The sequence below is a fragment of the Quercus suber genome, unplaced genomic scaffold, assembly GCF_002906115.3.
Source record: "Quercus suber isolate HL8 unplaced genomic scaffold, Cork oak 2.0 scaffold_594, whole genome shotgun sequence".
Lineage (NCBI taxonomy): Eukaryota > Viridiplantae > Streptophyta > Magnoliopsida > Fagales > Fagaceae > Quercus > Quercus suber.
In genome coordinates this window covers 98,259-119,946 of record NW_027070039.1, presented here as the reverse complement: position 1 = coordinate 119,946, position 21,688 = coordinate 98,259, and the positions used below count along the sequence as shown (strand labels likewise).

The window sequence follows — 21,688 nt, the reverse complement described above, 5'->3', positions numbered from 1 at the left end:
CCTTTTCCTTTTCCTTTCTTGCTTTTCCAAACTGTCCAGTACCTCGTCAATGGTATTGGTCCCCCACAAAGGACGAGAAAAAGAAAAACTCTCTCTTCAATCACGTAGGTACTGATATATTATGAGCAGGGTACGAAAAAATGTCACAATAATTTTAAATTAATATGTGAATTCACACGTGACCCACCATAATTTTTAATTTAAATATTTAAGTGTGTTAATTTAGAAATGTTGTAAAATTGTGTGAAGTTTTGTTGTGTCTATAACAGTACTCGTATATGATGTTATTACAGTAAAGAAAGTTTTCAACTTGGCCTATATTATAAAAGGCATTGTGATAGGGTGCCTTGACTTACTAGGAACTAGTAAACGGTGGATGAAAAGGGTCTCAGCTAAGCTTCAGCCTTCAGGTAATGCTTTTGTTGATGGTGATTCTGATATAAGCTATTTTTGCTCTGGTGTTTATAACAATCTGAAAGATTATGTGTCTATTTGTTGTCAGTATGATGACTATTGATATGATTAAGCAAATTTTTGATGTGAGGTTTTGTCCTTTTTTTTTGGGTAAAGTTATTTAATTTTATTTGTTTATAGGTTTTTAAGTAATGTGTTTTTTGTTGATAAATCGAAATTAAGGAAATAGGGGTCCTTACGTGAAAAATTCTTGTTGATTCATTTGTCCTCAGTTTATGTTTTACATCATTATACTCTCCAAATTTATTTGTAATGTTATTTTTCATTCGACAAGTGAAAAAAAGTATATGATTTTAGATAGAACAGAATGAAGTAAAAGAATAATTGTGGCTGATTCTAACTAATTTTTTGAGACTAAAGATTTGTTGTTGTTGTTGTAAATTAAGTATGTGTTGGATGCAATGAACTTAAATGATATATGATTTACATCTGAACTTTGTGAGCAATACTCAAAGCTCAATTTATGGTTGGTGAACTAAGGGACTTCGAGGTTTTTATTTGATGAAATTCTTCATATTGGGTATTTGCATTTTCAGAGGCGACTTAAAACAGTTTCTACCCTTTTTTGTGTGCCATTTTTGCACTTGATATTTGACACATTGAACTGCATCTCTAATGTTTTTCAGAAATAAAAATGAGTGCCTACAATACATTGGAGCATATTCTGAGGGAAGTACTTGAAGTGCTCAAGACTCTGCAGGAGGATTGGGTGACAAGATCTCAATTCATTAAGGAATTGCGAGGGGTCATTGAATCTGTGGAAAGTTTGAGAGGTAATTTGTGCTTTCACAGTTTCATGGTCTTTCAAAAGATTATTATTATTTTTTTTGGGGATAAGATTCTGTTAAAGACTGTTGCTTATGGTGTTTGCCAACTTTTGAAACATACTTAGAATCAATAAATCTTCCAGGATTTGCAATTGAAGATACAATTGGTGGGAATGGAAAGATTCCATTCTATATCCCATAAAATTTTTATGCACAGATCCATCCACCAGAATGGTTCATGTTAAAAAAGGGAAGCTTCTTGATCTCAGGAATCCTAAGACTGCTTGACCTTCATGCTGTGAAAGAACACATAGTTGGCTTGTAAAAAAAAAAAGTTCCAATTGAAAGGGTTGTCAGGTGGCATTTAAGGTGTGCTCTAGTTGCCATTAATTGATCTTATGATAATATTAGCAAGAAAGCCTGCCAAAGAATCATGGCTGCTGTTGAACCTGTTTGGCTTGTGAGCTGTGTGTAGAGGACGGGGGCTCATTTGATAAAATAACCTATGTTGTTTGATCCAAGATAGCTATGTATCACCACTGAGCCATGACTATGTAGTGGCCATGGTTTTCTTTAAGATGTTGAAAATGTTAGTTTTGAATTTACTAATGTTTACATCAGCACATACCTTTTGGCCCATATTTATTGGATAATCGATGCTCAGTTGGACCTTTGAATGTGAAGAGGGGGCTGGCAGCTGACATTATAGTTGAGCAGATGGTGTGGTAAAAATAGGACTTTTGTTTTTGTTTGTTTGTTTTTTTTTTTTAAAGCATGCGTGATTGGTTTTGTGTGACTAATAATTAAATTACTTTTCTTTTTATTTTGGAAAATTGAGCACCGTCTTCTTCTCGCTCTTAGAACTTTTTATTTTTTATTTAATTAATAAGATATTTTATTTATTATAAAAAAGGAGAGCTCAAGCTTCCTTAAAGAAATATAAATGAACATCCATATGGTCCAAGGAGGTCAACTAAATAGGTACATGAAACCCCTTGAATCATAATGCAATATTCAAACAAAGTTCTCTTAATATCTTGCATCAATTTCTTGTCATCTTCAAAAGTCCTATGAATACTCTCTCTCCAAATGTTCCACATGATTCAATGAGGATTTGCTTGCCACACAACCAGGTTCGATGACAGCCAAATGCTCCTCTCTGACCTTTCCATGAAAACATCAAGTCTATCACCCGCCTTGGCATCACCCATATCACTCCAAAAGCTGTAAATGCAACAGACCACAACAAGCTATATGACAATGAAGAAGCAGATGCTCTTACTACACTTGCATGTTATACATTTATTAACAACCACCATCTTCCTCTCAATATGATTATCCAAGATTGTTGTCCACGCAAAGAAAGCCACCATAGGAGATACCTTGCTACCCCCACCACCCTTCTAAGGGAATATAGATACAAGCATGTCTCAAACACTCATAATAGGATCATACGGTAAACTGCCCTATTGGTACTAGTCCAAAATTTCATGACCTGCTAAGGACATTCCAAGTGGCACAAGGGTAGTTATACCTGTAAAGGCACTGGTATGTGGGATTGAGACAGTTTTTAGAAGTTACAAAGCAGAATCCAACATTGTGACAACTGTCATTCGGGACCAAGGAAAGAGAGACAAGTGGAAGGAACAGCTGTCAATAACCATCGAACCTCAAGTATAATAGAGCTCACTATTAAGAAAAGGACACCATTCTCTACTGAAAAACTTGCTAATACAGAGATCATATTCTTCTCTTGAATTGTTAGTTCCTTAGGATATTCTCTCATAGATCATAGGGCTTTAGAATGTGTTCATGCTTGTAACTGCTTCCTTGTAATCTTGTTACACTGTTTATATTGTTTATGCAAGTTTATTTTCCTTTGATTCATGTTTTTAGTTGTTAGTCTTGTTTGATCCATAGTTCATTATCTGATTTGATGTTTAGAATCTTTACTTACACCGTGATCTGTTCACTGCTTTGTATATTTTACCTTCAAAATGTTTACTGCTTAGATTGATTAGGCTTTGAATTGCTCTGTTTACAATCAGATTTAGCGTGATCCTGAATAACTTAGTAACATGGAATCCAATGGCATTTGATCTTACTTAGAAGCTTAGTGTGGTAACTTATAATTTTATTTACTTGCATTTCCTCCTTCAAGAATGGACATTCCTCTTAATTGAGACAATACCGAACCACATTCCTTTAAACACGAAGTCAAATAATCCATCACAATTCATAATCAATCAATTCAACACTTGGAAAAAGCATTGAGCTACCTGAAATCAGTTCAAATAGGTCAAAATTAAAATAATCTCAAACACGCCCTTTCTCATTTGGAGTCCAAACTAAGCAATCTTCATTTCTTTTGAAATCTTCCTGGAATAAAGTAGACCCATTGATTCAATCACTCCTATCTCCCAATCTAGAAAGTCCCTAAGGAACTTAACTTGCATATGTAGAATTCCCAACCTATGTATCTAATGTGTTATAGACAGAGCTTGTCTCAAATTATCTCGAGGTTCTTTTGAATGTTGGTCTTGGTGAGGAAGCTTCACCTCCATGTGCATAGAGATAGGAAATTCTTAGTTGCCTGGCATGCTAATACCCCCACCCAAAAAAAATTATCTACCTATATGCAGGCGGGGCATTAAGAGGATCCATCTTTTCTAACTTGAAACAGGATGGCTGGGTTAGGGTTGATGTAGTTTGGTCCCCAAAGAAAAAAGAAAAGAGGAAGATTCATGCTACAAAGGTCATCAAATTAAGCATATTTTCATGAGTTCTGTAGGTTTTTAGCACCATATAAATCTTTGTCTTCATTGTTTGCTTTGTCTCCATAAGCCGAAGGAGACATGTAACCTATAGTAAAGATCATCAAATTAAATAAATTTTCTTCTTGGTTTATTTTTTGACTACATTTCATTTGTTGAGTCATCATGAATTTTTAAGTCTTATTTATATAAAGAATAATGCTTGCCATTAGGTAAAAATTTTATGATTAACAACTTAAATTAATGACTTGGCTCAAACAGGTGCAGCAGTGGAGCCGTTTGGGTCATTTGTGTCTAATCTCTTCACAAGATGGAGTGACATGGATATTTCTATCAATTTACCCAAGGGTGGATATATTTCATATGTTGAAAATGACCGCAAACAAAGCTTATCAAAAAAAGAAAAAAAAGAAGAAAAAGACTGCAAAATTTTTTTACTAGAAGATTTACAAAAAGCTATGCTGGGAGGTAATTTACTTTTGAGTTCAAGCATTTTTTGTTTTGCCCCCCTCCCCCCTCCTCCTTCCTCTCTTTCTCTTGAATGCTTGTATTCTGCATTGACTCATTACTTTAGCATAGAAGTTTCAGAAAATCCATGTTTCTTCTATCTTGACAATCTCTCTTTTTTGTTTGTTAACTTTAATTATTTCTTTATTGTAATTACTTATCTCTAGTGCATGTATCGAAACACGTGCTCTTGCAATCAGGACAATTTGTGATAAGGGCAGAAGGTATTTATGAATCCTGGAAATTATAAAAAAGAAAATTATGTATGAACTGTAACATAAAGTGCAAATTGGTGAACTTCAGTCCTTGTACTATCTTCACCTTTTGCAATTTTTTTCTTCCAGAATTCAGTAAAACTTTATTTAGCATGTCAGTCCAGTTGTGAAAGTGTAGTTTCTGTGTAGTTTGTAATAATGTTATATAGTAGACACTGATGTCCATTTTTCCAGGTTGTAATTGAAAATGTGCAAGATTCTATGAGTGGCTTTTATATGACATTGGAAATATATCATTCCATTGTATTGGACATTGCATTTAACTAGTAAACTAATTGAATCTAAAGGATCATTGTTGGGAGTTGGAACTTAAAGAAATAACTTTTTTTTTTCATTCCTCATGCATGTGCTTATGTCTTTGTTGCATCCGTCTTTAAAAAAAAGTTCTTTTAGACTGTGAAGACAAATCTATGAATGGTGTCAGAGTGTTCTCTCTATAATCTTTGAAAATTTAGAACCTAGGGACCAGGGTTTGTGTGTGATGCATTGATGCTCAATCTAAGTGGCCTTCTAATAATCTTTTCGAAATTGGATGCTTCAGTTCCATTTGTATTGCCTTTTCGAACTCCAGAGGTTTTCTTTAAAGTTTTAAACTCAGTAGTACTTTTTTTTTTTTTTTTATGGGAAAGTGAAAGGAGCATAAATGCATGAGGTCATGCAAGCTTACAAAATTTTTACGGGTTCAACATTGTTCTTCTTTGTTTGATTATTCTTCATTACAATGCCTCTTTCTTCATTCATAACAGTTTTGACCTGCAGGTCGATGGCAGATGGTGCAATTAATCTGTGGGAGAGTTCCAATTCTAAAATGCAAGAGTAGCCACTATGGCTTCTCTTGTGATATATCAATTGATAACTTGGAGAGCCAAATGAAGTCAAAACTCTTGTTGTGGATCAGTGAGATAGATGGGCGCTTTCGTGACATGGTTTTACTGGTATGTTCTTGTAGCAATCTGGTACTTGCTGTTGTGGGATCAGTTATAGTATTTGATGCGTTCTTTCTAGTATGTGTAGGTCAAGGAATGGGCGAAAGCACATGAGATAAATGATGCGACTCCAATAAGTGGGACTTTCAATTCATACTCTCTTTGTTTGCTTGTGATCTTCCATTTTCAGGTAATTCTTGAATCTTGATCATTATTTGTCAAGTCCCAAACCTGATCAGGGTCTAGAGAGCATGAGATAACTTCTTGGTCAATCTGTATAAGTATCTGTGTCTATATAATTTTTCAAATTATCTAATCCATAAATATTAGTCTGTTCAATTGGAGACAATCCATAATGAAATAAAATAAAAATTGAACCATTACTCTAAAATTCATGTCACAACTGTCAAGAGCTCTAATCCCAATTACTAAACATCAGACTAACAAAAGACAGACTCCCTAGAGTCCAAATTACTCATGGACCAGTATTACATCAAATTCCAAAATATGATATCCTTAAAAATCCGAAGGAAATAATCCTCAAGTTCATAATTTAAAACCGTCAACATATAAAACCCTCAAGATCAATAAAAATAGACTGCAACTGCCTTCATCCAGGGAACCTCTAATCTGTGAGTGCCTCTAAGTATCTGAATTGAGGGGATAAAAAGGGGTGAGATAACTCAATAAATGGAATTTACTAACATGGGGTGGGGACGAGCCATTTCCAAAAATAGTACATTTTTAACAAAATCACAACTTTTCAATCATTCAAGATTTCAAAAGCAATTATTTCATAAAATAATAGTGGGAAAACATATCTCACTGCTTCAAAATGGTCACAAAAATGTGTCATATAACAATACAATTTTACTGAGAGCAGCAACATCATAACATATCAAATATAACCACATTAAAAATTCCTCCCTAGGCCTTTCTACTTGTGGTCAATGTTTACACCTTGTTAACAGGGTTGTGCAATAATAAGTTCTCAAGACAACGTTTCAACAAAATTTTGCAAAGTATTCAAATCACTTTTCTCAAAATATCATGATTAAAAATGAGCAAAATATTTCTCAAGGAAACGCAAAGGAAACTTAAACCATATGATTTTATAAAATTTCACACTTTTAAAATGTCTCACCCACACATTCATAGTTATATAAAATTTAGCTCGTCCCACAATATTTTCAAACAAACAAGGAATCAAGGCTTTTAATAATATCCACATCAAATATTTAGAGAGTAAGAAACAAGTTGTATGCATAAATATAAATATTTCTTCATTATAACCATAGTTTGATAGTCAAAACTATTTTTGGGATAACCCCCACATTAAGAAGTATTGCTTACCTTAAGCTTCCTACAAAACCAACAACTGAGTGTGTAAAGTTGTGATTTACAATTATTTTGTGTTGGCTTTAATTTCGTGCCAAATTTTATTGTAATTTTGTTCAATCTTATGTACCTTGTATTTTATGTGGGATTTTATTGTATGAGTTGTGTGTGAGAGAGAGGGTGAAGACTTAAGACAAATTGAAGATCAAAGGAATTTTCGCGGGTAGCTCGCGAGAAGCCTTCCCGCGAAGTGAAGCTATGTGCTTAGCACATGACCAAAATGCGAAGAGTCATGACAGATGGTAACAGCTGGTTTTCGTGAGTATTTCGAGGGTAAGGCCTTCTCACGAGATGCCCGCGAAACATTCTATTTTGCTATTTTGTCATATTTGATACACCATTTCTTTACCCACATTATATATACCCACATTACCCACATATTGAGGGGAGTGGTTTAAGAGAGAAAACCCTAGCCATAACCCTTGAGAGTTAGAAATTGTCATACCCACAATCCTCTATACAATCCATTGTGGTTTTCCGCAACTCTTACCTTTCCATATCCAAATCTTTGAGAGGTTGATAGCCCAAACACTTACCACACCCATCTTGAGTGTAAAGTGAGGTTTTGGTGCTGTTAGGAAGCATTGGAAGAAATCATTTGTTTGGTGGATGCAATCGGGTTGAATTGCGTGATCTAGAGAGTTAGAGAAGGCAAGTCTTCGTCAAGTCATTTGGTAGCTGGAGCTTGGAGGGCTCAAGTACATGGGTAAACTAAGCTTGGAGGGTCTTTTGTTATTTGTGTACTCTAACTCATTCTCTTATGGATCGATTTACCGCTTGGATGGCGGTGGAGAGGTTTTTTGCCGAGTTCTTTGGTTTCCTCTTTGATAACACATCAATGTGTTATCTTCTGTTTGCATTCTTCTTCCTTACTCTTTTAACTTTCATTTTATTATTGATATTTGATGAATATGGCTTAGAGTAGTTATATTGTTTGTTCGCTCGTATTTACTTTATTTCGCACTTAGTTTAAGTTAGAGTAAAATCAACCGAGCCGTAATCTTTAATTTAGGGTTTTAAACAGCTCTTATGTTTTCACAAAAATTCGAGCTTTTAGAGTGCTCCAAAAGTCACTGGCTACAGCCTATAAGGTTGAATTCAAAGGTACTTTAACATACATGACAAAGCATCGTAATATTAACTACTACCATGAAATAGTGTGCTAGTAACGAAGGCACCCTAGTCACATAGTGCTGATTTTTCTGCTATAAATGAGAATCAAGTTATACTGTAATTCTCATGGTCCTAATTACATTATGAAAATAGTTCCTCCAATTTTCCTTTTATCCATATTCCTTTAACAAACCCAAACAACTAATTGAACTCTAAAATTCACCACTAGGTCTAGGTTTCACAATCCCATCTCAAGACTTCTCAAAACCAAGCCCTCTACATCAAAATTTAACCAATTTAACTTCAAGAGAAATTGCAAAACCAGCCCAAGGCTGGTTTGTTAGTGCTTAAACAGCCAATCAACTCTGACCCTTGAAATCTTATACTCCCCTTGCACCACTTAATATACTTGATAAATTGATAAAGTGGAATCTTGAACCAAATATGATTGTGTAGAGAACCTTCTGCTGATATATATTCAATTGACAAGTCCAATTACATAACAACATTAGGCACTTTAGTTGATTACACAATGACAATTTCGAAATAACCACACATTCTCATCAGTTAGTATACAAGATTAGTATTCCTTACCCATAACATACCAAATATAATACAGCCCTTACCATGTGCAACCTGCAGTAGATAATTGTAATTCCTAGAGCAATTACAAATCTGATTTAAAGGTCAGTGTTTAATATATAAGCCGAAAGCTCAAACACATGATTCCCATATAGTAAGAAAGTGGATTTCTCATCTCTATGGACCCACCCATATATCTATGGACATCACCCAACAGAAACTATTCTAAATCAAAGATGCCCAAGAGACTAACATTATATTCCATTGACTTACCCCAACGGAACTAACATCAAATGATTTCTAACTTGCCCAACGACAAGGCGATAAAAGCATTGCAAGAAAACTTCAATTGACTTGCCTCAACGACGTCAACCTTTCTTGTTTCTCCAAGATTCAGCTAGGCATTTGGTTGGGTCACATGTTGTATAAATTCTGAACTGAGGGAAAGGTTGTGTTGGCTATAGAGTGAAGGAGAACAAATGTGGTGACAAGTGTGAGGAAGTTGTGTTGGCTACAGAGGGAAGGGAAAACAATCTGGTGACGCCAGGTAGAGGAAAAATAATATGATATCTAGTGTTTGGTTCCATTGCTAAAATTGCATTCTCACTTTCTATCTCTATAAGTCCACTTAAATAACTTTCCCTCTTGTCTACTTGGTCCTTTGGCTAATTATCCCATCCAATTTCCTTATCCATGTAAATACGAAATGAATTTCTGGAAAACATTTTATTTTTTATAAATAACCTCTTTTTTTGGTCATTGTGCATGTAGGCTAACTAACATGTTCATAAAATTATAATTTCTCTCGTTAGGGTGTGCATCACTTAATATTGATAATTGATTAAGATGATTAAAATTGCAGGGTGTTACATTATCTCGTAATGGTTAAAATTTGAAGGGGATTTACTTGCTTCTATGTGAAATAGGGCAATAGGCAACAAGTTTGCACCAAATGTAGTCAACCAATACAGATATGGGTAATCCACGTGCACTTTTTAGAACTCCATTGAAACACTCGGACATATTGGTAGTTATTGCCCCATAACGGCGTCCACCATCATGTGATAGTGTCCACTTCTCTAGACCCTCCTTCATTAGATAGGAGTATGGCTTCTTTTTTGCTATATTGGGATTGGGATGCTTATTGAAATTGAGTTCAGCTTCCTTAAGGCAATCCAATATTTTTTCAAGTTTGCGATCTTGATGCTCGTATCTTGCTTTCAAGGCCAAAGACTTTAAGAATTTGTCATTAAATTGAGTGTTGAAGGTGTTGGCCACATGTTTAATGCAATATCTATGATATATCGGAACATAATCATTGGGCCACTATGCAATGGATGATATTATACCTCTATGTCAGTCTAATATTATGCAAATGCCAGAATCAGGTACCACATCCTGTATTGCAGTCCGTAGGCAAGATAAAAACCATCCCCAACTGGCCCCCTCTCATTATCCACAACCGCAAAGGCAAGTGGAAAAATTTCATTATTAGCATCGGTAGCCATTGCAATCAACAACTTTCCTTTATATTTTCCATAAAGATGAGTTCCATCAATACTAATTACTGGCCTACAATGTGCAAATCCAGCAATGGAAGGAGCGAAAGCCCAGAACACATACTTGAATATAATAGTATTTAGTATGTCCTCGTTGATCGACCGAAAAGACACTTGTGTACCTGGATCGTTATCCTTATATGCCAACAACAACTTCTGCAACTTTTGATACAACTCTTCCAAATTCTCGTGTATGTTTGCAATAGCCTTTTGTTTCGCATCGCATATCTTGTAGTACGATATATCATGGTTAAACCTTTCCTTTATCAAATTTTGGAGATCCTTTATTTTGCTAGTGTGATCTGCAAGTACATATGTATGAAGTTCTTTGGCAAGAAAATTGGAATCCATCATTCTGTCATCTTTGTTCACCCCAACTGATGGACAAGTGTGAGGACCGCTGTATACTGTGACGGCCCATAACCCGTTAAGCTTCCGTTGCGAGAATGCTCGGACTTTCCATGTATATGACTCATTCGCGCACTTTACACACAATCTTTGCTAGTTGGACCGCTCAGTTATATAATTCTTGTTGTTGTCCATAGAGTAAACTATTAATGCCTGTCTCACCTCCTCTTTATTGGGGAAAATCAACCCTTTGCTAAAATTCATTCCCTGCACCCAACTTGATGAAAATGGTATCTCAACATTTGAAGGATCAATTATATTATCCCAAGTGTTTGCATGGAATGACGGGCCATGAGCTTCATATATAGGGATTGCAGGCTGCACACCTATACCATCGCTTATATCATCTTGAAACTCTATAGCATCATCATTATGATCATCCACAGCATCATGACGGACATTGTCAACATTTTCATAGTTTATAGTATTCTCGTGAAAGTCATCTCTACCAATCATTTCTTCATACTCATCTCTACCATGATCAACATCATCTTCGTCTTCGTCTTCCCTCCCTAGAGATTGAATATATTCTTGTCGATAACTAGATCCGCAAACCTCCATTGGAGTTGGTGTCTCTTGGCATGGTGGTGTATAACCCCCAATTGTGGTGCATGGGATAAGAGTCGGATAACAATTTATATGTAATGATTGGAATTCTTCCCCGCCACCACCCTCCAAAGTTGTTTGTTACACATCTTCACCGCCAACTTCTATATAAGGCTCCACACTTCTATACAACTCGGTAGCTTTTAACTGGAGCGTAGAGTTTATCCTGTCAAACATAATCTTAACATGCTTGTCTCCTTTTATTTCAATAGGCGTGAAGACAATACGGTCACTGAACACTGCATAAGGAGCATGATATATAATTTTTTTGTCATGCAACTGACGGTCCAAGTCCAGCTCTTTCATAATTTTCTTTTTCAAATTCTTCAAATTAATCTCCTGCCATTTTTTTAGCTAAATAATCTCTAACCTTTTACCAGGCCCTTCATATGTCACTCCATAAGTCACATCATTGCAGGGCTCCCCACCATAATATAGATATAAATCAATCGAACTCATTACAAGCCTATAAGTCAAATAAGTTTACTAAAAGTTAGTAACGAATATAACACCTTTATTCGATATGAACTACAAAATATTGCCTCAAGGCAAATATAAAGATAACATTGTATAGTCCACCAAACAATTATAAACAAATTTTTAAAGTCAAACAAATTTGTACATGGTTCCTAACCTTAAAAAATTAATATTCGTTACACCTTACAACTAAAAAACCATTATACATTACAACACATTGCAAATAAATAACATGTTACCCATTAAAAAAATTTGTACATGTTACACATTGCAACTAACAACCCATTACAAAGCACAAATAACAAATGCAAAAAACAATAATAATAATGATAATAAATTACCATTACAAACAACATATTACTCATCAATAATATAAAAGTGGTATGTGTATGTATATATCTACCAAATGAAAAAGTGAGTATATATATTTGCCAGGTCTAACCAAAAAAAAAAAAATTAAAATGGTTTGAATATTTACCTACAAATTGAAGAAGAAGAAAAGCTTTTTAATTTGTAGAATGATCAATGTGTGTGAAAGGGAGAGTTTGGGCGTGGGAGAGAGTTGGGAGAAGTGAGAGTTGAGTGAGTTAGATGAAAAGTGTATCAGAGTGTATCAAAGAGTTTATATTTGAGATAGTGAGGTTGGTGTAAAATTTATTGGAACTCGAGTTTGATAGACTCGAGTTCCATTTAAATTTTTTTTTTTTTTTTATCGTGCTCGCATAACTAAGACAAGTGGGGTAGGTGGTGTAATCACTGGACTGGAGTTGAGTATTCTATACTCGATTTTCTATGTTGTATGTCACTCTTCCTCATTTTTAACCTATTATGGAGGTCGAGTTCACTATACTCGACTTTCAATAGAAGTTGAGTTTATTGAACTCGACTTCCACGTGGCTTTTTTCTTTTCTTTTTTTTTTTTAATCCAAGTCAGACTTAAACATTTGCCGGCGGGGGGAGGGGTTTGAAGTTGCCTAGAAGTTGAGTTTCTTAAAATTGACTTCCAAAAAAAGTCTAACTTACTAATTAAGTTTGAACGCATGCCATCTGCCTAATATTTTTCCGAAATTGTATTGTTTGGCAAATTTTGCCATGTTTGCTTTGGACCTGGTTTGCCAAAAACTTTTAGGATATCATGCTGTTGCATCAAACTTATTCCTTTTATGATTAAAACGTCTTGTCATGTTTTGAGACGCCAATATATTCTTCTTCCTACTCACATAGTTTTATTTATGTATATATATTCTTGAGTTGGTTTAGTTTCCTGTCTTTGGTTCTATGCATTTTGAAGTTTACTTATTCAGTTCTGAGTTTTGACAATTGGTAGGAAGATTTAATTTTCTTTAGCACTGTTTTTTTTCAGACATGTGAGCCTGCTATTTTACCACCTCTTAAAGATATATACGAAGGAAATGTTGCTAATGATCTTCGAGGTATCTTTCATCTTTAATCTTAAGCACAAAACATTGATGTCGTTCTGGATTCTTAGAGTGGTGGAGATGTAAGCTGAGTTATACTCTTTTCTCTGAAAACGTTAATTTCTTTTTCTTTTTTGTGTGCTCTAATGTTGTTTTTTTTGGGGGGGGGGGGGGGGTGTTTTAGAAGGCCATTGTGAAAATTAAAAAAGAAAAAGACTATTTTGTTTGCCTCACTTATAATGGATTCTAAAGACAGGAGACATGATCAGGTCAAATAGGTTCTGAGGAACATATATTTATGTCCAAGGTTCATATGACTCACGTTCTTTCTCTCTGTGCTTTGGGTTTGGTGTTTCTAATTGTTATACCGCCACATTTACACTTTAGTGGTGTGGTCGAAAGGTCATGGAACTGGGGTTTTTGTTTACTCTTCTATTATCAAATCCATACGACTGGTTTGGCGAAGTACTAGGGTAAGTGAGGCATAGATAATAAAACTAGTGCTAGTATTCTTGAAAGAGAGGTAAATGGTAATCTAAAAGGTGCAGTTTACGTAGAAGAGGAGCCATCTAGAATCAGATTGTTTTGTCCTAACATAGATATTGAAGTTAAATTAATCACCATATTGGTTTATGAAAGCAGAAATCTTGTCTCAATTTAATTGATATTTAACTTAACTTTAATGTTCTTTGGTAACAGAATTTGTAGTTTTAAAGATTGTGCTATATGACCCATGTGACGGTTGTTGGGAGTACCAAATGGCACGATGCCATGATTAATTAGGAATAGATTAGAACAATTTTCTTTTAGGGTGGTGATAGATTAGTTTAAAAATAATTATGTATATACTTCTTTTTTTTGGCAAGTAAAATTTTTTTCTTTTGAAAGTCAAGTTGTTCATCTGATCACCTTGAGCTTAATGTGCAATGGCCCCTATTAAGAGACGAAAAAGTAGAAGGAAAGAAAACTATGTTGTTTGGTTGAGAAGAAAATTGATAAGATAAAAAATGAAGTTTGTTTAAATTCACTCTTATGCCTCTATTACCAAAAAAAAAATAATACATAATAATAATAATAATAATAATAGTTGTTTAAAAAAAAAAAAAATCTTCAATATTAAAAATGAAAAAAACCCCACGTAAACACAAGTGGGAGGAGATGAGGTTAGATAAGTAATTTTGTTTATCAAGTCCCTCTTTCCACCATTTTTTCTCCCCAAAAATCATCCAAAATAGTGGGCCTGTGGAGCGAACTCCTTGGAGGTCCATTTCCCCTTGGATTCTAAACTTTTATAATACAACAAAAAAAAAAAAAAAAAAAAAAAGAGAGAGAGAGAAAAAAAAGTACTTGGGCTTGCAGTTATTGTGAGTGACAAAGGTTGCGCAAATGTGCAATGCAATGCTTTCAAGTTTCAAGTTAAAAGGAAATGGACACAGTGACTACATTGACATGGATGTCCAACTGGAATGGGTAAGGGTTTTACCCGAGCATTTAGAAACCAAGCATCTTTAAGCTAAAGTACTCCCTATCTAGGACCGATGCCCTTTGTAGCTAAGCCCATCTTGAAAATGTTCTCACTTAGGCCAAAAATTGTCTAATAATACTGTTTTTAAAAATATTTTACAATTTACCACTATTTTTGAAATATGTAAGAATCTACTACTAATTAGAAACTTGAGTTTTTCATGGTACTCGAGCTCCATAGAAAAATTTTGAAAATTGTTTATGGAACTCGAGCTTCATAAAAAATAGCACGGCAAATTTAAAGGCTATTTTTTCATAGAACTCAAGTTTTTAGAACTTGAGTTATATGGCAAACTCAAGTTTCAAAAATATGATAGATTGCTAAATATTTCACAAACAGTGGTAGATCTATACATATTTTCTCAATCTGTAATATATATTTGGCCTTCTCACTTATTCTACCAAACATACCCCTGTTTCCTATAGGCGTTGGCAAGTGGTTCTTCAATTTTTGCCACGTTGCCATTGATTTTTTACAAATCGTTCTAGAATTGCACTCCATAGTCCAAATGCCTAGTAATCATTCTCAATTTCTCATGCACCAGTTATTGAGGTCCGCACTTGGCAGAAAAGGTCATTTGATTGCAAACATTGAGTGTAAAAATGAGTATTTTTTTTAGCTATCCGAATGCTAATCCTTACATTGCAAGCGCGCATTCTGCTCGAGAAAGAATCTCAACGACGGTTTTTTAGAACAAGTTTTCTGAAGTTGCACAAATAGTCTGGCTCAGGGGTTTCTTACCTTTATTCAAATTTTTTTTTTTTTTTTACCTATTGCTTTATGTTCAAATGCTGTTAGTTCATTTATAGTACAAAATGTGTTTTGATTCAAGGTTTTAATTTTATCAAATAAATCCTGACTTTTTTCTTATTAGCATGTAATTTGTGCAGTGCTATATCCTTAATACATGTCAACATTATAACATTTTGTCACAAACATGTTGATAACTTACAAAATCCGGTTTGATTTATTTCCAACAAAGAACATACACGTAAATACAGTAGATGTTACGCTCAACTCTCAAGGCGGCTATTTAAAGGGGATTTCCTGTAATCTGATTTCTTCACAAAGTTCCATGATCCTGCAAAAATAGTAGTTAGTTATGTTTTCCTATGTTGAGACTACAAGAAACAAAAACAACATTAGGAAGAAAAAATCCAATGTGGCTTAGACTTGGTTTAATCTTTCTATCCTAATAAAACCACCAGAAAATCTACTTGTACTAGCAGATCAGGTACCTAAGAAAGTTTTCTGTTTGTAGTTTGAAAGATTCATCTGAAAACTATAATGTGTGAAATTTAGTCACTCTATGGGTTATCTGTTATTGGCTAAACTTCTGTATGACTGTGTGGAAACATGCTATAATACCTTGTTCATTATCCATAAATTCCTATACCAAGAAAAGCATTTTTGATATGATGTAGCTCCCTGGTGACATTCTCCATATTCATTCTTTCTTGTGGTAATTCCAATGAACAAGCAAGGCCGATCTTGAAAACTGAAAATAAGCACTTGTGCATATTAGCATTCATCTGGTGTAGGTTCTCAATGTGGTTTTTTCCTTCCTCTGCCTCTGGATCCTTGTGATCATAATTGTCATGGTTGTCTTCTTCTGTTTCTGTTTCATCTACTTCTCTTGTGGAAGGGTTTGGGTCCACAATCTGCACAAGTTTTTCTGGCAATGCCATCCTAACAAAGTTATGGAGGTTGAAACTGTCTTTAAACATTTCGTCAGTGGGTCTTTGTCCCATGAACATCTCCAACACTAGTATTCCATAGCTAAAGACATCGCCCTGCCTTGATGCCTCACCACCCATTCTGCAATTTATATGTTTCACATGCTTAGTTAATGTGAGGGAAATTTCATATAGCAGCTTAATACTTGCTTTTTGTGATCTGAGATACAATATTTAGAGGTTAAATGCTTTTTTTAACATTTTGAAAATATATGATAGAGAAACTGCATTCTAAAGTCAGAACTTGTAAAAACCTTGGCAAATTGCATGATAGAAGGGAGCAACAGTCATACTTGCATCTTACAATGGAAAATATAAGTTAATGATTAGGATCATTTGATCATTATATTTCCTTTACTCATTTGTAATTAAGTAGTAGATAAAGGCCTCTCAACAAGCCATGGCTAAAGAGTGAAGGAAATTTAGACCCCTTAAACAACCAGATTGCGTAGCCTAGATTAATTAGCCAAGTTGTTACTTAGTCAAATTAAGCAATTCTAGGTTAAAACAATCCAAACAATCATATCAAGAATATAAAGCAGCGGAAAATAAATAATACAAGATATGATCACCCAGGAAACCACTCGGTAAAAACCTGGGGAGGATTTGACCCACCGATCCTCAAGGCTAACCTGAATTCACTATGAAAGAATTGAAGTTCGTACAAAAGGACTACAAGCTCCCCGCTCGACTTCCTAATGCTACCCACCAGTAGAACTTCCTGACACGACCACGCGCAGGCTCCGAATCCACGGACTACTTCTTTCTTGAATTCTTCAATCAGCTACAAGCTCCTCGCTTGCTTTTCTTTTAAAGCAAATATGAGCAACAAAGACTTAGAGAGGTTTGGGTACAAAACCCTAAAAATAAAAGGAGGCACAAGAGGCACTCTAATCTCTCTCACAGAAGTCCCAAAAACGTTCTAGGGTTTTCCTTATATATAGAAGTGTGTTACTTGAACCCCAAGACGTTTAAATAGAGTTTGGGCTGAACTGGAACTCTGCAGAAAAATAAATCTGTACGTGGTTCGATCGATCGAGTCTAATTTTCGATCGATCGAGCCTTACAGATTTAGTCCAATAAATCTGCACTCACTCGATTCCAGTTTTACAAATAAACATACTTTGAGCAAGCCTAAACAAGACTAAACAACCTGTTTTGATCATGGTTTGCCAACAATACAAATTAGAGTTCTAAATACATAAATTTCTAAATCTTTAGAACCTAACAAAGAGAGTAATAGGTCCTGATACTATTGGCTTATAAACCGAAGACTCACTCATTAACTAACCGACGTGGTATTTTAGACCACTTATCTTTTTTTTTTTTAGATAATAATATAGACAAAAGACACAGGGGATGGGGGAGGAGGGAGTGGGAAGACAAGACTTACTACACTAGTACTTCAATCCAACCTACATTTGGTCAAAAAAGTTTACAACTTCAATGGCTTCACCTCCAATCTAAGCATTCTTTTATCTTGGGATTATTGGTGTGAATCTTTCTTCATATCTACTTGTTTGTCTCCTTTTGACCAATATTCATTTTCTTGTGTAACTAAAGGCTATTCTTTGATCTTAAAATCTTTTTTCGATTTGCATTTTCAGCTTTAGATTCCAATCACAATGTATTATTCCCAAACGAGACATGCCATTGTCTTCTCATATTTAAGACTCTTTTTTATTGGTTGGAAGTTATGAATGATTTGTGACTTCTTTAATAATGGTCAAATCGCCAATGGCCTGTTGGCCTAGAACCTCCACCCTAAGGTGGGTAAACTACACAGGTTCGATCCCTGGTGTGTTCACCTTGGAAAAAAACAAGTGGTCAAATCCTCCCTTGCAATTCGTACTAATCTGTACCCAAGCATTAAAATCCTAGCTAGAAGCCTAGAACCAATATTCCCAGGCTACAAAGAAACCAATTCTCTCAAATAAAAAATTGTCCGCACCATTTTTATGCAGGGTCTACATAATTCTATTTATTGGTAGTCTACATATTTGATAAACCTGATTGGCATTCTATCAGCAAAAATCATAGAGAAGCCTGAGGAAATAAATCGACATTGCTAAAATGAACATGTAAATCTTAGTCAGAAGAAGATTGTTAGAGATGCTGGTCAACTTGATCAAAATCATGATTTGGAATATTTGAGAATTAAAGTAGTTATTTACCAGGAGTAGCATAACCAATTGAACCTTTTAGTCCAACTGTGCTATTTTGATTTTGAGAAACATCATTGGTTAAGGAAAGGAGCCTTGCCAAGCCAAAGTCACTAACATGAGCAATCATGTCATTGTCAAGAAGAACATTGCTTGGCTTTAAATCACAATGAATGATTGGTCTTTTACAGTGTTCATGAAGATAATGTAATGCAGAAGCAACATCAATTGCAATATTTAGTCTTTGAAGAAGGTTCAAATGTTTTGATTGATTTTCATTGTCTATATATGGATGTAGCCACTTCTCTAAGATTCCATTCGCCATGAACTCGAACACTAGAGCTTTGAATTCATTACCATTGTAGTCCATGCTGGAGCAACATGTTAAGGTTTTAAGAAGATTCTGATGCCGAATATTTCTTAACACATTGCATTCAGCAATGAAATCTTGGAAGCTCCTTTCTGTTGAGGGTTCAAAACCTTTACAGCAACTATCATTTCTTCTTGATCAAGAATTCCTATTCCTTTATATACAGATCCAAAACTACCAGATCCAATTAGATTGTCAGGAGAGAATCCACCAGTCACCTGATAGAGCCTCTTGTATGAAACCTTTGAAATGAGGTCAGTACCTGAGAGTGTAGAAGATGATTTCTTTTCTGATTTTCTCCTCCAATAGAGAACAAGAAAAAGTGAAGACAAAGTGATGAAAAAAATCCCACAAACAATTATGACTGTTAATTTGAAAGCATGGGATTTTCCTTCTTTCATAACTTTAATTTCGCATGCTTGCAGCTGCAGTTCTGGGATACCCCCACAAAGCTTTTTATTTCCATTCACTGATATGTTACTTGCATTTCTAAAGATTCCTTCTGTTAGAACTTCACCCTCCAGATTATTAAAAGAAAGATTCAAATATTGTAAAAGGGAGAGTTTCTGCAGATCTTTAGGAATTGGCCCTGACAAGTTGTTTTGTGAAAGATCTAAGAACTGAAGGCCTCTCAAAGAAGCCAAAGATGGAGGTTAGGTGCCTTGAAATAAATTACCTTGCAGGTAAAGGTACTCCAAGCTCAAGCAATCTGAAATGGCTCTAGGAATCTTACCAGTCAATTTGTTTTCAGAGACATTCAATTGATTGATATTTTTGAAAATGCCAACTTCCACAGGTAGGGTGCTGGTTAATGAGTTCTGTGATAAGTTGAGTACTAGTAATTGGGGAAGACTGATTTTGGGTATGGCTCCACTAAGGTTATTTTCTGAAATGTCTAAGTACTGCAAATATTTGCAGTTTCCAAAGCTGGATGGAATGTGTCCTTCCAAATTGTTCTGTGATAGGTAAAGTTTGACCAATTGAGTGAGGTTACCTATAGAGGATGGTATGGGTCCTCACAATCTGTTTCCATTCAAAGCCAATCCTTCCAGCTTTTGAAACTTTGTAAAATGACTGGGAATGCTGCCTGTGAACAGGTTATGTGCCGTGTTTAAGGAAGTTAAGTTGATGAGATTCTCTAATGCCTCAGGAATAATTCCAGATAGTTTATTTCCGTCAAGATATAGTGCACGGAGTTGCATGGACAAATTTCCTATAGAGTTGGGTAAACTACCTCCAAAATTGTCATTAGAAAAATCAAGCATTCTAGTTTGGTGCACTTTTTCACAGATGTTAAGAAATCCAAGTCCTTAGCTGAATTACTTCCAAGATTATTTCGTCCAACACCTAGCCACCACAGGTGTAGCAGGTTTCCCAGATCGGTTGGAACTTGTCCTACAAAATTGTTTCCGGAGAGAGCAAGTATTTCAAGTCAAGAAGCATTGGATAGTGAAACGGGGATTGAACCAAAGAACTTATTGGTAGAGATGGACAAATATTTGAGATTAGGGAGTGTGTCCTATGTTGTCTGGAAGAGTGCCATTACGTCGGTTAACTGCAGTAGAGATGATGCTCATTGTTGATATATTGTAAAGGGAATAAGGGATCATACCGGAAAGATTATTGCCTACAACTTCAAAGAAAGATAATTTCTGCAAAAGGCCTATTTCATCCGGAATATTTCCCACAAAATTATTGAGTGCTAAGGAGAGTTCCTGGAGTGAAGAAATATTTCCTAAAGAAGGCGAGATGCCTCCTGTCAAATTTTTTCCACCAATTTGAAGCATCGCAAGCTTCTTCAAAGAGCCCAGCTCAACAGGAATATTCCCTGAAAGTTTATTCCCAGTGAAATCAATGACTCTGATTTCAGGAAAGTTGGTCAAGCTACCTGGAATTCTCCCTGTCAACGAGTTATTACTAAGAAGAAGATCTTGCAGTCAGAACAAATGACTAACTTCTTGTGGAATATCTCCATATAAGTTGTTGTCACGGAGGTTGACCAACTTGAGAAAGCTAAGGTTGCCAACATAAGGTGATATGGATCCATGCAAAGTATAGCCTTGTAGGTTCAAGGCTGTGACTCTTTGATGCTGGTGGCTGCATGTAACTCCATGCCAGTTGCAGAAGTGGATAGAATCATTCCAAGAGCTCAAGGTTTTATGTGGATCATTGGCTATCAATTCTTTGAATTTGAGCAAAGCCAACCTATCAGTCTTATTCGTTGGAGCAGCTGCAACATTGGTTGTTTGCAAGTGTAGTAGGCTTATAGGAAAGAGAAGAATAGCATGAAGGTATGTAGGCCATATCACATGAAACTTGGTGTTATGAAGTTTCATTGGTTTCAAGCAGATGATGAAATATTGGTGCAAGGCAAAGAGAGATATAGAGAATTATGTTAAGCAAAAAAGAGACTTTAAGCAGGGGTCAGTTATGGCATGAACTTAACTGAATACTTCTTTTGAAATTTCCTCTAACCACATTTTTTATCATGTAAATTATATGATTTTTTTGCTGCTAGGTCTGACTTTGCATTCCATCAAGCCGAAGTCTGACTATTGTACTCACTGTCCTCATTTGAGACTTAAAATGCTGTTTCTCACATTCCTCCACA

General features: G+C 35.3%; 1 protein-coding gene and 1 pseudogene across 3 annotated transcripts; one reads left to right on the top strand and one right to left on the bottom strand.

Moving 5' to 3' along the window:
- Positions 1–242: 242 nt before the first annotated feature.
- Positions 243–13,444, top strand: LOC111996105 (protein HESO1). Of its 3 annotated transcripts, XM_065764956.1 has the most exons (8): positions 244–410; positions 1,101–1,247; positions 4,277–4,483; positions 5,557–5,732; positions 5,812–5,913; positions 10,199–10,286; positions 10,408–10,566; positions 13,230–13,324. In XM_065764956.1, exons 1-7 carry the CDS (start codon positions 377–379, stop codon positions 10,542–10,544), a joined length of 891 nt encoding a protein of 296 aa, XP_065621028.1. In that variant the 5' UTR covers positions 244–376; the 3' UTR covers positions 10,545–10,566; positions 13,230–13,324. The 3 variants fall into 3 exon arrangements, with proteins under 3 accessions (XP_065621027.1, XP_065621028.1, XP_023883811.2); XM_065764955.1 differs by lacking the exon at positions 13,230–13,324 and having other exon boundaries at positions 243–410; positions 10,199–10,560; XM_024028043.2 differs by lacking the exons at positions 10,199–10,286; positions 10,408–10,566 and having other exon boundaries at positions 249–410; positions 13,230–13,444.
- A 2,741-nt stretch (positions 13,445–16,185) lies between these two features.
- LOC112023771 (LRR receptor-like serine/threonine-protein kinase EFR) lies at positions 16,186–21,413 on the bottom strand (annotated as a pseudogene).
- Positions 21,414–21,688: the final 275 nt, after the last annotated feature.